This window comes from Carassius gibelio, chromosome B11 (assembly GCF_023724105.1).
Source record: "Carassius gibelio isolate Cgi1373 ecotype wild population from Czech Republic chromosome B11, carGib1.2-hapl.c, whole genome shotgun sequence".
NCBI lineage: Eukaryota > Metazoa > Chordata > Actinopteri > Cypriniformes > Cyprinidae > Carassius > Carassius gibelio.
Window position 1 is genome coordinate 22,574,554 of NC_068406.1, and position 14,411 is coordinate 22,588,964.

Sequence of the window (14,411 nt, forward strand, 5' to 3'; positions counted from 1 at the left end):
AAAACAAGAATATTTGAATATGAATATTTGAAATCCTCACAGTTACTGAGATACAAACAACTATCACAGGGGGAAGTTGTCTTTTCACATGAGGAAGTTCTACTCTATTGCATTTCAAAAGAACCGATACCTACCGTTTATTAAAAGAAGACGGCCAGGACATTCGTGGTTTTTTCAGACTTGGGCGGTGCTTCTCCGTGCCTCGGTTGCAGCACAGGTACCGCTCGGTGTCGGAGTGGTTCCGCTGCTTGATTCGGATGTGGGTTCTGGGCTGCCTCCAGAGATGCTTGGGCGGTTTGGCCAAACCAGCTCCTTCCCTGCTCAGCGCCGAGCACTCCATCACTGCACAAGTTCAGCTCCGTGTCTGCTTTCCGAAGTCTGGAGTATTTAAATAGTCGAAGTTCGCGGACGCGTATAATTCCTGTATAATAATTTCAGAAGAGCTGTTCAGCCTTCAGTGGTGCTGAACCCAAAACAGCGCAAGTTTACACGGCTAGAGACAGATAACCCGCGTGTTTGCAGAAGCAAAGTTACTCTCCGTTTCGTTCAGGTGCTGCAGAGGAGACGGGGTGATTTCAAACACTGTCCGAGACATATGGCAGTCTCACAGCAAACAAGAAGGCGAAACGTCTACATATGCCGCTTGAATCCGGCTGAAGTGAGAGAGAGAGAGAGCGAGCGAGCGCGAGAGCTATATAGTGACGCCCAGTGCATTACATCACCGTGTGCTTAACACACCACTCAACTGAGGACTTAAACACTGATACAAGCAGGCTTAAAGCATCTGAGATTTGTTATTGTTTTTTTGCCTTGAAATATAACCATTATGATGGAAAACCCACTGTTTTTCGCAAAATAACCCCAACATAAAGTAATTTTTTATTTTAACTATGGACTACTTTGGCTAGGCGAGCGTGATTTCACCAAGTACAACATGTTCCTGGATCAACATTCCAATCACCCAATCAGAATTGAAATCTAACTTTTCAGAAAATATCTGTTTTAGGCTTACAATCAGGGTTAGGTGCTTCTACACCCTTGCTAATCAGCTATAGTTTCACACTGATTTTAGGAATAAATTATGGGTCAGGTTAGGTTTAGAGGTAAGGATTGGATTAAGTCTATATTTTTGGACAATAATGTTGATTCAGGATCATCAGAAGATGTTGATCCAGGAATATGTGTTACTTGGCAAAATCATGGTGACCACATTGGCTACAGCGATGTAAAAGGATTTCACACACACAAAAAAAGTGTTTTAATGGTTTTGTAGAACATCACAGTTAGATATGATATGAGAACAGTATAACTGTAGATAGGGAGCATGGTATTTAATAAAAATATAATTATATTGTTAGAATGACTTAATTTGTTTTTCCAACATCGTCTGTGGGGTTAAACGCCTGCAGGGGCAGTGGGTATTTACTGTAGTTAATCTGTTCTAAACACCAATCCCGGAAACAAACGAAAAAGACATACAAGCATATTGAAACTAAAGCCAGGATGTATAAGTTGTGTGAAACGAAGCAAAATCAATGTTACTCATCTATCATGAAGAAACAATGCAACCTCGGCCTCGAGCTCCTTCAGTTTTCTCCGATGGAACGCTGCTCCGATATTTACACAGGTCCCACCTCTTGCCTGATTGTAACCCTTCTTTTTAATGTTTTGTTTCTATGATATTTTCCTCTTTTTTTATCTGCCATCTCTCTTTCTCTATAGTCAATCTGCTAATATTCCTTTTTGAGCGCTCTCTTCTTTCTATCATTGCAAGACACGCCCCCTTACTGCTGATTGGCTACAAGTGTGTTTTGGGATTCGGTCCAACACTGTGGTCAAAAGCGTTTTTTCAAAAATCCATAAGTGCACCTTTAACTGTAAGGGGCTCTAAAGCCAAGAGACACCAAACTACACATCTATGTTTTTAAGTGCGTGAAAAGAATTGCTAAAACAGATTAAACAATTTGACAATAATAATAAAAATGATGATTAATATGATTATTATTACTAGTAGTAGGCCTAACAGTATTTACTACAGACTTGTAGGCTGCTACTAATGTAATTGGATGTTTACACATAAATACAATCACCGAATAGAATCCCAATAAGAATAAAAATTTACAAAACATAAATCAACGACCAAACTTTCCTTGTCAACACTATCCTGAAGTGAACTGTTTTTAATCCAAAGGCTAATCATAAATTCTAAATCAAATAAATAAATTAAAATTTTATATATAAAAAAAAAGAAAATTCGATTATAGATGATATTAATAAAATATGAACAAATAAGACTCTATAAAGAATATAAATCACCTGCAGTACACAAAACATTTGTGGTTGTTTTTAAATTAAGATTATAATTTGTAACATGTAGGTAGCGCTTTTCTCTGTTTAATGTCTCATCCGAAAGACGGGTTAGGTCAACTACAAAAAAAGTATATATTGAAGTATACTAATAATGTGATTGCATTTAATTATAATGTTATTATATGTTGTATCCTAGTAGGTGTGTATGGCTCTTAGCTGGACCATGCTGGCCATTTGCGGTCATTAACTGCTTCAAGTTGATTTAGAAAATTGAGTACCAGCTGATGGGACCGTGACAAACCTGACAGACCTGGATTAATCTGGTTAGAGCTGGTAGACCAAGTAACAAACCAGCTGCTATGTTCTGAAAACAATCTTGACCACTTTATAAGCTGATACGACATGTTTCTTTCCCTCAGCAGGAACAGAGCTAATCAGACAAGCTGTGGCAAAACAAAACTTTTATCAGGTGTTGCACCAATGCACGTTTAGCAAAAAAAAATGTGTTTTATGCTTACAAATACAGCATGTTAGTGTGTTCATATGGTATGTATTGAGTTTCTGTCTTAGTATTCATATGATCTCATTCCGAGTCATTGTGCCCTTTTACCAGAACAGATAGTGTAGAAGCACCCAGGAGTTGTTCCCACTGTCTGCTCAAATATCCATGACCTTTCTTTCATTTGCTTTCCCAGGTCATTTGAATGAACTAGCAAGTGATTAAAATGTATTAGATACAAAAGACGGAAAAGGTATCAGAAGTAACACTCCCACTCCAAAAAAAAAAATCTGTCTATACTGTATCTAGCTCTCTTTATGCCCTGTAATACTTGTCAGATCACATCTTTGTACCTTTTCAGTGACATTCAATACTGTGGTGCACACTATGGCAGCTTGTATAAAAACAATAAGCATCATGATTTAACAGAGTCACATTTTGCTCACAGTGTCAGTGTTCATTTTGGAAACCACTCGGCACGTGACAGCAGCAGTCCGTCTTTGATTTCTAAGGATTTGCTTCAATCAGCAGAGGTCAATTGAAGAATAGCTTTGACCGCATCAGTTGGGACTTTTGTACAACTAAAGCTACTTGGCAGAGAATGTTATGGTGTGTAAGATGACTCACTCTGTTTCTTTTGGGGCATCTGCACAGGACAGGGCCGATTTATACAGCGCTTCTAGGTAGTTTAACTTCTTGGCATCCAAGGTGGGGTGTCTGCGGGCCAAAGGTGGAAGCAGGAGTGTCCCAGAGAACCTGCGGCGAATGGCACTGCTGGTTTTGGGCTGAAGCTCCAGTGGGTTGGAGACAAGAGTGTTCCTTCGTCTCTGAGTAGAAGAAAATAGCTGCAGGTCAGCTAAGCAAAATACTGGATTAAAGTGCAAAGAATAGCTGTTCTGGGATGTTCTAGGATAGATATGTCATTAGTCTACTACCAAAAACACTTTTTTATAGATTGTTTATCTTTTATACTTGTAAAACATTGAATTTAAATACTACATTATAATGAAATCACATACCATATTTTCCATGTCTTCAACTCTCAAAGTGCGATTACTTCAGAACAATCATGATGATAATTTTATTTATCCATGAGATAACTGCAAAAAAGAAAGGAAAAGTATGTTCCTCATTAAGTATACAAAATAAAGAAATATAACTACCCAACTGTATAGCTGTATAAATAATTTCTGACTGTACTAAAGTATTAAAATACAAAAATGTGTTTGCAAATATTTGCAAGGTCACCAGGGGCCTGTTTCATAAAATAAGTTTACCCAATAAGCCAGGTTTATTTCAGTTAGTCCGACTTATTGTCAGTTGATTTGATTCAGAATAAGTCAGAATAACTGAAATAAGCCTGGCTTATTTGGTAAACTTGATTCATGAAACAGTCCCCTGGTATAGCCAGTTATTCTTATTTGAAATGTGCGTTCCGTATTAGAATGTCTGTTTATGTTTTGGTCTGTGTGATTTTGCAAACTCACAATTTACAGTCATAGAAGCCAGCAATCAACCTGGATCAGAGATTGCAGGTTCTACATGACCTAAAAATCCTTGCCATCCATCTAAAAAGCTCTATGACCAGAGGCATATCGAAACGTGGATAAAACAACTCATCAATTTAAAGTGTAAGGCTTGTCCCATTCCATCACAATTTTCTCTGATATTTTGAATTTGGACTGCATTACCATTTTCAACTGCTAGCTGTAAATATTATTAAATTTCACCATCGGCAAAGTTACTCACTTAAAATGATCTTTTACACAGAATTTGCAAAATTGTGCCTTAGTTTGTGACCAAGTCTAATAGTTTCACAGTCGAACAAGACACTGATAATGAGATGGAACAACAATCTACAAGAAAAGGCAGCACCATCAGTGTGAGCGAGTGCTTCCGTGAGGCGTTTAATGGTATATTAAAGTGATTTCTGAGAAACAGTTTAAAACTGAATTCGACACCCAAACAGTTTTGCTAATTTTGTGAATATTTGCCAGGTGTCTGTGCTGAAAAATGTAGCGTTTTGTACATGGCTGTATAGATACGGGAAAATATTGGCAGTATTACATTTTTCCAAATTCCATTGTATTGTATAATATTTATAATAATAATAATATTTAGAATACATATTCCAATTGAATTTACAGAATCTTCATGCATAAAAAAAAAAAGCTTGCTGAATTTTATGTAGAAAAGGTACATCGCCATCTTGCTCTCACAAAAAAGTCTTGAACACACCTGACACCTCGTGAACTTAAATGCACCATCAGCTTCCTGTGACATTCATTTCCAGTTATTTTACAAGTAAAAAAATGTCTGGTATGTTGCTTGATATTGCAGCTGGGATTATATTCTTTTCATGTATTAAGATAATCATAAACACACAAGTTTGCTTTCTTGTTACAAATTAAAGTAGATACTTTCAAATGCTGTAGACGCATACACATTCACTGAAGTATACTTTGAGCCATCTAAGAGAAGAGAGCCAATAAATGAAGTCATAACACACTGGTGGTGTGAGACCGTTACAAAAGCGTGAAAATCAGCTTGATCTCACAGCTCAGTTTTCACTGTTAAACAACATGTCATCTTCTCAGAGATGATATCACGATCGTCCTATTAACAAGAATCAAGGTGTCATCGATCAGTCGTCTGTGAAGAGTATAAACAGGTCCTCATATCGATCTCTAATGCTCCAGTTAAGCTGGAATCAGTATTTTCCTTGAATCTGACAAACAGTCAGGAGCCGCAGTGGTGACTAATATGAAGAGCAGGACGCTGTAGATCATCGGCTGACAAACTGTGGGCTTTGTGTGTTTTAATTGCTTGATGTAAGCTGTGAATCTGTGATAGCTACAATGACTCAGTCTCTGAACTGTAGGGAATCTCTCAAACAGACACTGCAATATCTAAAGATCGCCATTGTGATGAATGGTTCTGGATCAGTTGATAATCAACACTGATTTTTCACAACCAAAGATTGAAGAATAGTGTCATTATTTCACTGTCTGTCCGATTTCTGTCTGCTGTGATTGCTAACATGTACAGTAGAGTGAATGTAGATCGATGGCTGTTTGTATTGAGCGCTTGTGTCAGCTGCTTGGCCTCTCTACAGCATCCTGCCCCTCTCAGCTCATGCATGCATCCAACTACTGCTGCTCATCTGCCTAAAAATACACCGCAGAGATGATTTAAAGAACACGTAGAACATGAGATGCTTCAGTGTGTGAACTTGCTAAACTTGCAAAGCTAATGGGAGCCAAATGTCCCACAATTTTATGTGCCATTAGATTCTGATGTCGTTTTACATGCCATTAGATTCTGAAAATTGCACCATTTCAACTTGATAATAGAAATATAGCCTTGAAATTATGATGCTGCATTAGCACCCCTAAAAGTTTGAAATGATTAAGAATTTGTAATGTTTTGAAAAATGCCTATATAGGATATTAGAATGATTTCTGAAGGATCATGTGACACTGAAGACTGGAGTAATGATGCTGAAAATTCAGCTCTGCATCACAGGAATTCTTTATTTTTAAAATATATTTAAACAGAAAAAGTAAGTTTTTTAATATTTTAAAATAAGGCAATATTCATCTCTTTCCTGCTTTATAAAATAAACATAGCTTTTGCATTTAATACTTGTCTGATGCACAAATATGATTTGACACCATCTGACTGTAGTGGAAATTAATTGAAGCGGAAAATTGATTCTAAACATGAATTGAAGTGAATGATAGACTCTTCAATATGTATATTAATATTTAGATAAAATTGCATATGTAAGTGAGTACGTTTTTGTATCTGACAGTGCTGACATACAGTACGTGTTGACACTTTTATCAACAGATATAAACACATCTGGATCTTAGATATATTGATATCTAGTATATATGTATAGCAAAAAGTGGATGGATATTTCCTTATACTGCAAATAGTCATTTATTTATTCTATTTTATTTTATTTAACTGTGCACACTGTTTTGTCCTAGTAGTGAAGAGTGGATGTGTGTGATGTGTGTATCATGCCCTAGGGTCATTAGCATTATTTCTCTTTATTAAATGCCACTAGCAAACCAGCAGTCTCCATCATGACCATATGAATCACATCACAAAGAAAACACACCCAAAGCATATTCATTAGTTCGGTCAGCAGTATGACTGTGTAAAATATCTGTGCACTAAATCAAACTCTTAATTAAGTCACAGTTTTGTTTTCTTTCTTCTTCATTAGCTCATACTCTCAATAACACAATAGTAGCAGATAATGCTCATTTGTTTATACCCAATAGGTTTTACCAAGTATTTTTAAATGGTTTTTAAATACTTGGATTTTCAAGTAATTTGTAAATGGTTATTTGTTTGCAGTTATTTGTCCTACATGGCCAATTAATAACAACATATAATTTTATAAGTGAAATCTTCTTAGATTATTAATTGTTTGAAATGTATCAGTACTGGGGCAGGGGAAACTAAAGTAAATGACTGTATTTCTGAGATAAAACAGGATTAATCATAAATGAAATACAGAATTATACAGACATGCTGTTGCACTGCATGAGTACATGAGTAGAAATACTAACCATATGCAAAAAACACATCTTACAATCACCTACAATTCTGTTTTGTGAAAATCTACACCAAACAGCTGATGTTTCTCACCTCAGTGATTATTCAGCGACAGATTATCTTTTTTACACCTCTAGAAACAGTGTGATTTTCTTTGTGCTAATTTAGCGAGTATGAATGTGTTCCTGCTTTAGATCACCCACTTTCAGTACAGACACTAAAACATTAAACACTCAACGACAGTTGAAATATATAAATCTCAGTAAGACTTTTAAGAGTTTTGTGAGTGTCGTCGGATGATGCTCTTTCCTTTGATTTTAATACTTGATTAATAAATTAAGCATTTTCTTCTTTTTCAGTTTAGCTTGTCTGTGCAAGAAGCCTGTAGGGATTTTGTTTTTCAAAATGATATTTTGCAGATTCACGCACATTTCATGGTGTCACCCAGCTGTGTTTAGGAAGTGCATGAATACGATGAAGATTACACAGTAGGTTCAGAGTCTTTAATACATCCACAGAAGGGTTATACACATAAGGCAGGTAAGAAACACACACACGTAATATTAAGACCAGACGAAGAAACAGTGAACAGACTACGACTTAAAAAGGAGAGCAAATGAGGATAATGACAAGACACACCTGAACATAATGAATCAAAAAGGGAAAACTAGGTAATGGTGAACACATGAGGGAGAAAACACAACGTCCAGGAGTTTGACACATGGTAGTTTCAAAGTGAAACTATATGTAAAGTAATTAAATAAAAGCCTTCAATTTACATTTTTGGGGGTTTTTGCCGCACAATATGGGATGAACGACTTCTGATGACTTTTATTTGATGAAAGTCGAGTCGAAGTCGCCGATGACGTCATTAATGAACAAATAAGTCTGGATCTGTGAGGCACATTGTGCACAGCTATGGCATATGACACAGAAATATATGCTTGAACTTTTCAGTTTCCAAGCCATTTTTTTGAGAAATCACAGAAAATCTTTGACGATGCCTTTCCGTGCTTAATAATTCTGTGCGAGTGTGATCTGCGCGGGATGTACGGGCTGCTGTCTGTAGCCTGTGTGTGTGTTACAGTGCAGCAGTGCATTAGATTAGAACAGCTATTAACTTATACCTGTACAATTAAACTGTTTAAAACGTGTATTCTCCTATTCAATTTCGAGCATCCAATAATATAATCACACGTCTTGTGGAGCGCTTTCAGAGTATGTCTTTATTTGTAAACTTAACTGTTTGGAAACCGCGTAAATGTGGAAGTCCAAAGATTTCTTATCTTGTTGCACCCTCTATAGGACCATCATGGCAGAGCATTGAAGTCGACTAGTCGATTAGTCATGCAATTGTAATGAGGAGCTTAGTCAGTTATCTGCATCCTATGTGCATTATTACTCCTTGAATAAAAAAAAATGAAATTCTGCTTCATCTCAGTTGTTAAACCTTGATTCTTTCACTGCATCCAGGCCTGTGTTATCAAAAATGATGTAAAAATAAAAAATACTTTGAAACAGAGTGAGACAGACTAACACACTTCCTGAGTAAAAAGTTGTTGGGTCGGTTCTCACCTTGAAGTTAAATTAGGATATCAGGTTCAACAGCAGCTCAAAAGTCCGGATCAAATGTTTTGTTTTCAGGGCTGAAGATTATCTGAATTAGCCTAATCAATGTCATGCTAATGCACTGAGAGACGTGTACAAGCAAAACAGGTGGCTTTTCCCTCAGAGAGACAGACGCTGAAATATGACAGATGACAAACATATCTCCTGTTTCATCACATCTGAGCAATGAGTTTCTTCATAGCTGGATGCACCGAGAAAAACATTTAATAAGTACTGTGGCAGATCAGTATAAAGCTCTTTAATTAAAGAAGCAATCTCATTAATTCATAAATCTCTGTCTAGTCCCGCGCTAACATTTCAAGGGGCCCCTGAAAGTGAGAAATGAGTAAGACGCAGAGCATCAAGATCCACGCTAAGCAACTAATGTCACATTACGTTAGTCATGTCTTATTCATATCTTTACTGTATGAGACTGGGAGGTGATCTGAGCTGTTAGAGCATGCGGTTGCAAATATGAAAATTGTGTCATCATTTACTCACCCTCATGACGTTTTATGATTTTCTTTTCTTCTTGGAACAAAGGGCAATAAAATAGTTTTAGAGCCAGATTGATCATAAAAGCGGTCTTACAAGACACATCAACACTTATTAATCTGCACCTGTGTGCAGACCGCAGTCAGATTCACGTCTCACTGACGTGTGTTTAGATAATTTTGCACAATTCATATCTGATCTGTTACAAACAGGTACATGCCGTTGTTTGAATTCAGGTTGTTTATCACCATATGCACTTGTTAGTTTGCAATGTTCTCCTATTTCTTTCAGGTTTGCAAGGTTTTTGCAACAAGTGATAAATCATGATGAGTTGAATGAAATTATTTTGGATTAAAAAAAAAAACATAAAAAATCTATTAAACACTCTTCAAATAGTTCATTTCTTTCAACTTTTTCTAATTGTTTTTCTTTCAGCTGATTTCAACTATTGAGTATAAAATTACTCAATGCAAGAAACACCAAAGAAAAAAAACGAAAGGAAAGAAAAAATCTGATGGATTACATAAAAAATGACAAGGTTTCTGGGATATTTTATAGGCATTATCTAATTAAACATGCAATAATTTGCATACATTTCCAGAACAGAAATCTGAATATTGGATTAAGCCAGGTTTAACATTTTAGTTTCCTTTTGTTAACATATTAGAGTCAAAAGTTTTTACAGAGGGGATTTCAGGTTTCTCTTTTTTTTTTATCACTCTGTGAATCAGAAAATACAGTTTTTAAGAAAATATTTCTGTAAAAGTCTTTAGCATAACAAAAAACTATATATATATATATATATATATATATATATATTTCTGAAAAGCTAAACAGCCCACAATCTCAACACTTAATTAAATGATAAATTGCACATAATATACAGTATTTATTACAATCAATAAAAGTTCTGTATTAGTTATGTATTAGTAGTTATGTAGTAGTGGTAGATCATATAACGCAGGGCCATAAATGTTATCAAACATGAATTGTGCCGCTGATTGTATTACATAGAGCTATACTGACAAAAATGGAGGGATGACAAGTCAATAAAACCTCAAACGTCTAGCAGAACATCATACAAACTTGAGGCTGGGCTTTTCTGACCTGAAGTACAGCTAGCTGCTAGCAGCTACAGCTACAGGGGTGGTGTTGGTGTTGGCGCAGTAGCTAAGACACATGCCTTTGGTGTGAGAGACCTGGGTTTGAATCCACTGTGAGACACCAATGTGTCCCTGAGCAAGACACTTAACCCCTAGTTGCTCCAGAGGTGTGTGACCTCTGACATATATAGCCATTGTAAGTCGCTTTGGATAAAAGCATCAGCTAAATGAATAAATGTAAATGTAGCAACCCACTGGCAACAGGTTAGCAACACCAAAGCAATGCTGTAGAAACCAGCCAAAACACCTTAGCAAATTCAGCAAAGTCAGCACCAGCATCACAGCAGAAGGACTTATTTTATTATGACATTTCAGCAAAATCCACAGTTTAACCTTTAAAAACAACAAAACAAATGGCATGTCCATAAATCTCCCAGGAGCTGTTTAATGCTCACAGGTATTAAAATCCGTCTAAAGAAGCACCGTTGATGCATTTAAAGTCGTTGTCATGATGATTGTAACATTTTGCTCTGCACATGCTGGCTTTTGCTGCTGATTGATCATTAACATACACTCTTTCTCACTGGCAAAAGCTTATGACTCATATTTCTATGCACTTTGTGCTTGTTTATAACATGCACCGAAGTGCACCTGCTACGTCTGAACCTTCGTTTGAAGTCAAACTCTTCTGTGCTGTTTTCATATCACTCCTGCCTGAATACAGTGTTCCCCCCACAGATTCTCTTCACAATGTTAGTGTGGACTGTTGAGCACAATTACATGGTTTATAAGCTGCAGGTGATTTTGAACATTTTTTATATCATGACTTTACCGCAAATTATTTTATTTGAGTAAGAATAAAACAATTTGTTTAATCACCTCCACATTAGTTATTATCTCGTAAATCTCACCATTTGAGTAATAAATACAACAACAGTGGTTATGCAAATGAATTATGTAGTGACATTATGCAGTATTTTAAACTATGGCTACCAGAAACTGCACTGTGAAATTTTTTTATTCTAAGCAGTGAGGGTAACACATTACAGTTAACGTAAGTTACATAATCAGATTTTTCAATGAACTAGTAAAGTAACACATGACTTTAAATTTAGGAAACATATTTTTCAAATAAGTAATTCAAGTTCCTTTTTTTCTTTAGTATATTCACTGACACCTCTCCTGTCTCTGTGTTCATAAAAATCGTGGGTGAAGTTCTGAGGTAGAGACTCTTCCTTCAGCCTGAGGTTTATTCTTTTCACTTTTGGTGTGAAAGCGCCTTCACAGTTGCCAAAAATATAATTTTTATTTTATTTATTTTTTTATAAATAAAGCAAGCCCTGATCAGGAAACAAAAAGTAATTGTAATGCATTACTTTCCATTTTTAACACAATTAGTTACTTTTTCATGGAGTAACATAATATTGTAAATGCATTACTTTTAAAAGTTACTTTTTTCTAGTTGTAACTTACATATAGATTATTAACATAGTAAGTTATTGTTAGGTAATGCATTAATTAACGATAATTAAGTATCTTAAAGTGTTACCAGTAATCAACTGGTGTAGGATTTACTTTAAAACAGTTTTTCTTTTCTTTTCTTTTCTTTTTTTACAAAGAAATCGCTAGAATCAAATTTCACAAATAATTACAACGAAATGTGAAAGAATTTCTGTGCAAATCATTTTTACTGTTTATGTACAGTATGCCATTCATATGTGAATATCTGCTAAACACTAAAATAGTTTTTGTGTCATAAGATGTTTTCAGTATAAAAGTAGTAAACTTCCATACCAAACATTACATTCTCCTGAGAAGTGCAATGGTAAAAACATTGGCCAATAAAAATTCATAGTTTGACCGCTTTGAGTTTATTAGACTTAGATCATTGTTTGCACAATGCAACTCTTGAAACAAAACTGAACTGAAACTAAAAGTCTAAAAATATATAATTTTACTAAAACAGAACAAGTTTTAATTTCATTTATATATTGTATGTCATTTTTTACAATTATTTTCCATTTAGAGCACCTTGGTTTCCTGAACACATAACTAATTCAAAAGAATAAACCACTGTTCACAGATGAAAGACCATCGGTAAGCACTTTTTGTTAAATTATGAGCTAGGAAAAAAAGAAGAAAAACGTCCCTGGCAAACATATAAATAATTTTACAAGTGGACCCTTTAGTCTTGATTTAGACAAATAGTTTGAATAGTATCATAAACTGAAAGTGTCCTTGAGCCATTGAGGTGAAATATTTCACTAAGACCCTGAGCTGGGTAATAATATGTTAAATATAGAGTGAAAACGTCTGGGAAAACAACATCTGTAAATGTACAAATAGACGTAAAGAAAGAAGAAAAGGCCTTACGTGTGAATCCCTGTGGAGGAGTAGGGGAGTGTTGTTCAGGTGTGTCTGTTCTGCAGTCGTGCTCACATACATACTTCAGTTTATATTTGAGGTGAAAGGTTTTAGACTTCAAACTCTGAACCGCACGCTGATTCCAGTCACATGGTAGCAAAGTCTTGATGTAAACAGAGAGAGCACGCTGTCCCAAACAGCAGGCCACTTCAAATGAGATGCCAAGCTGTGTATACTTTCAAATTTAACATCATAAGAGATCTCTAAAATTACAAGATGAAAACTAAAATAAAAGCATTTTTAAAAAGATTTTAAAAGAAATTATAATCCTTATGCATTCAGCTAAATGTTAGCTAAAAAGTTCATGCTACAAAAAAAAAGGTAGAAATGAAAGAATATACTTATATTCACCAGTGATTTATTGAATTGTTTTATAGTTAAAGTTCCCTGACCAAAACGTACACTGAAAGGTATTTGGTATTGTGAGCAAAAACAAATGCCATTTCTCAAATAGAATTAAAAGAGCAGGTCTTTATGACCACATTATACTGTACATACAGTAAAACCGCTTGTGAATCAATTTGTCGCCATCTGGAGGACAAGTTGAAAGTGTTACACCCCTTCATAGTCTCTCACAAATATTGACAGTGCAAATCATGACATATGCCACCAGTTCATTTATCCATATGTACATTTACATTCCTCATTTGACTATAGATTTGTCACTGTCTGTGCTATTGTGGGAAAACATTAAGCACAACATTTCCATATTTTCTAACTTCATACACTACATATTGCACATCAAGTCTATATGCTAAAAATACACATTACAAGACATAAAAAAACAAGCTAAATATCAGAGGCATAGCTGTTTATTTTACTGAGACTGCAAGTTTAAGAAACTGGAATTTATTTTGGAGGGTAGCGGGCAAACGGTGCATCTTCATTTACCTAAAGAAAGAAAAAAAAAACATTTAAGTACCAATAAGTAAATTTTGTATTTTGTAAGCTTTTGTTGTTGTCGTTGTTTTTTACATTTTGTACTTGCAAAATCTTAGTGAGCCCAGATTGTGACTATACAATATATTATATATATATTAGTTCTATGGGTTGCCTAAAACTCACAGCCAGAAGAAAATGCAGAATGGTCTATAATTATGATTACAGTACAGAACCACTACTGTAAATTTAAGACTCACCATTGGTAAATCATCAAGCCTCTCAAACTGTGGCCTCCCGAAGCGAACAACCTTCACTATCACGACCACAACAACCACAGCCAACACAAAGCAGAAAATACACAGCACTGCAACCAGCCCTGGATTTGTTGCCACAGCTTGTCCACCTCTGTCTCCCAGATCTGTACAAGACAGAGACAAATCAATCACATAAATGTAAATCAACAAATATAGATGTTTAAAAATGACTACTTTCAATGACTCAAAGTCGACTCTTTCTTT

The 14,411-nt window shown here is 35.5% G+C and overlaps 1 protein-coding gene across 2 annotated transcripts in view; it reads right to left on the reverse strand.

Annotated features, from left to right (window-relative positions):
- LOC127967750 (cAMP-specific 3',5'-cyclic phosphodiesterase 4C) overlaps window positions 1-13,314 on the reverse strand; it is a 60,921-nt gene extending 47,607 nt beyond the window's left edge. The window contains exons 1-3 of one of the 2 annotated variants that reach the window (XM_052568398.1): window positions 12,961-13,314; window positions 3,829-3,909; window positions 3,437-3,636 (exon numbers count right to left, since the gene is read on the reverse strand). In XM_052568398.1, the coding sequence (XP_052424358.1) occupies window positions 3,437-3,636; window positions 3,829-3,840 (212 nt within the window). In that variant the 5' untranslated portion in view covers window positions 3,841-3,909; window positions 12,961-13,314. Of the gene's footprint in view, window positions 1-134; window positions 663-3,436; window positions 3,637-3,828; window positions 3,910-12,960 lie in introns of those variants that run through there. The other variant, XM_052568399.1, reaches the window with a different exon arrangement.
- Between the last annotated feature and the right edge of the window lie 1,097 nt (window positions 13,315-14,411).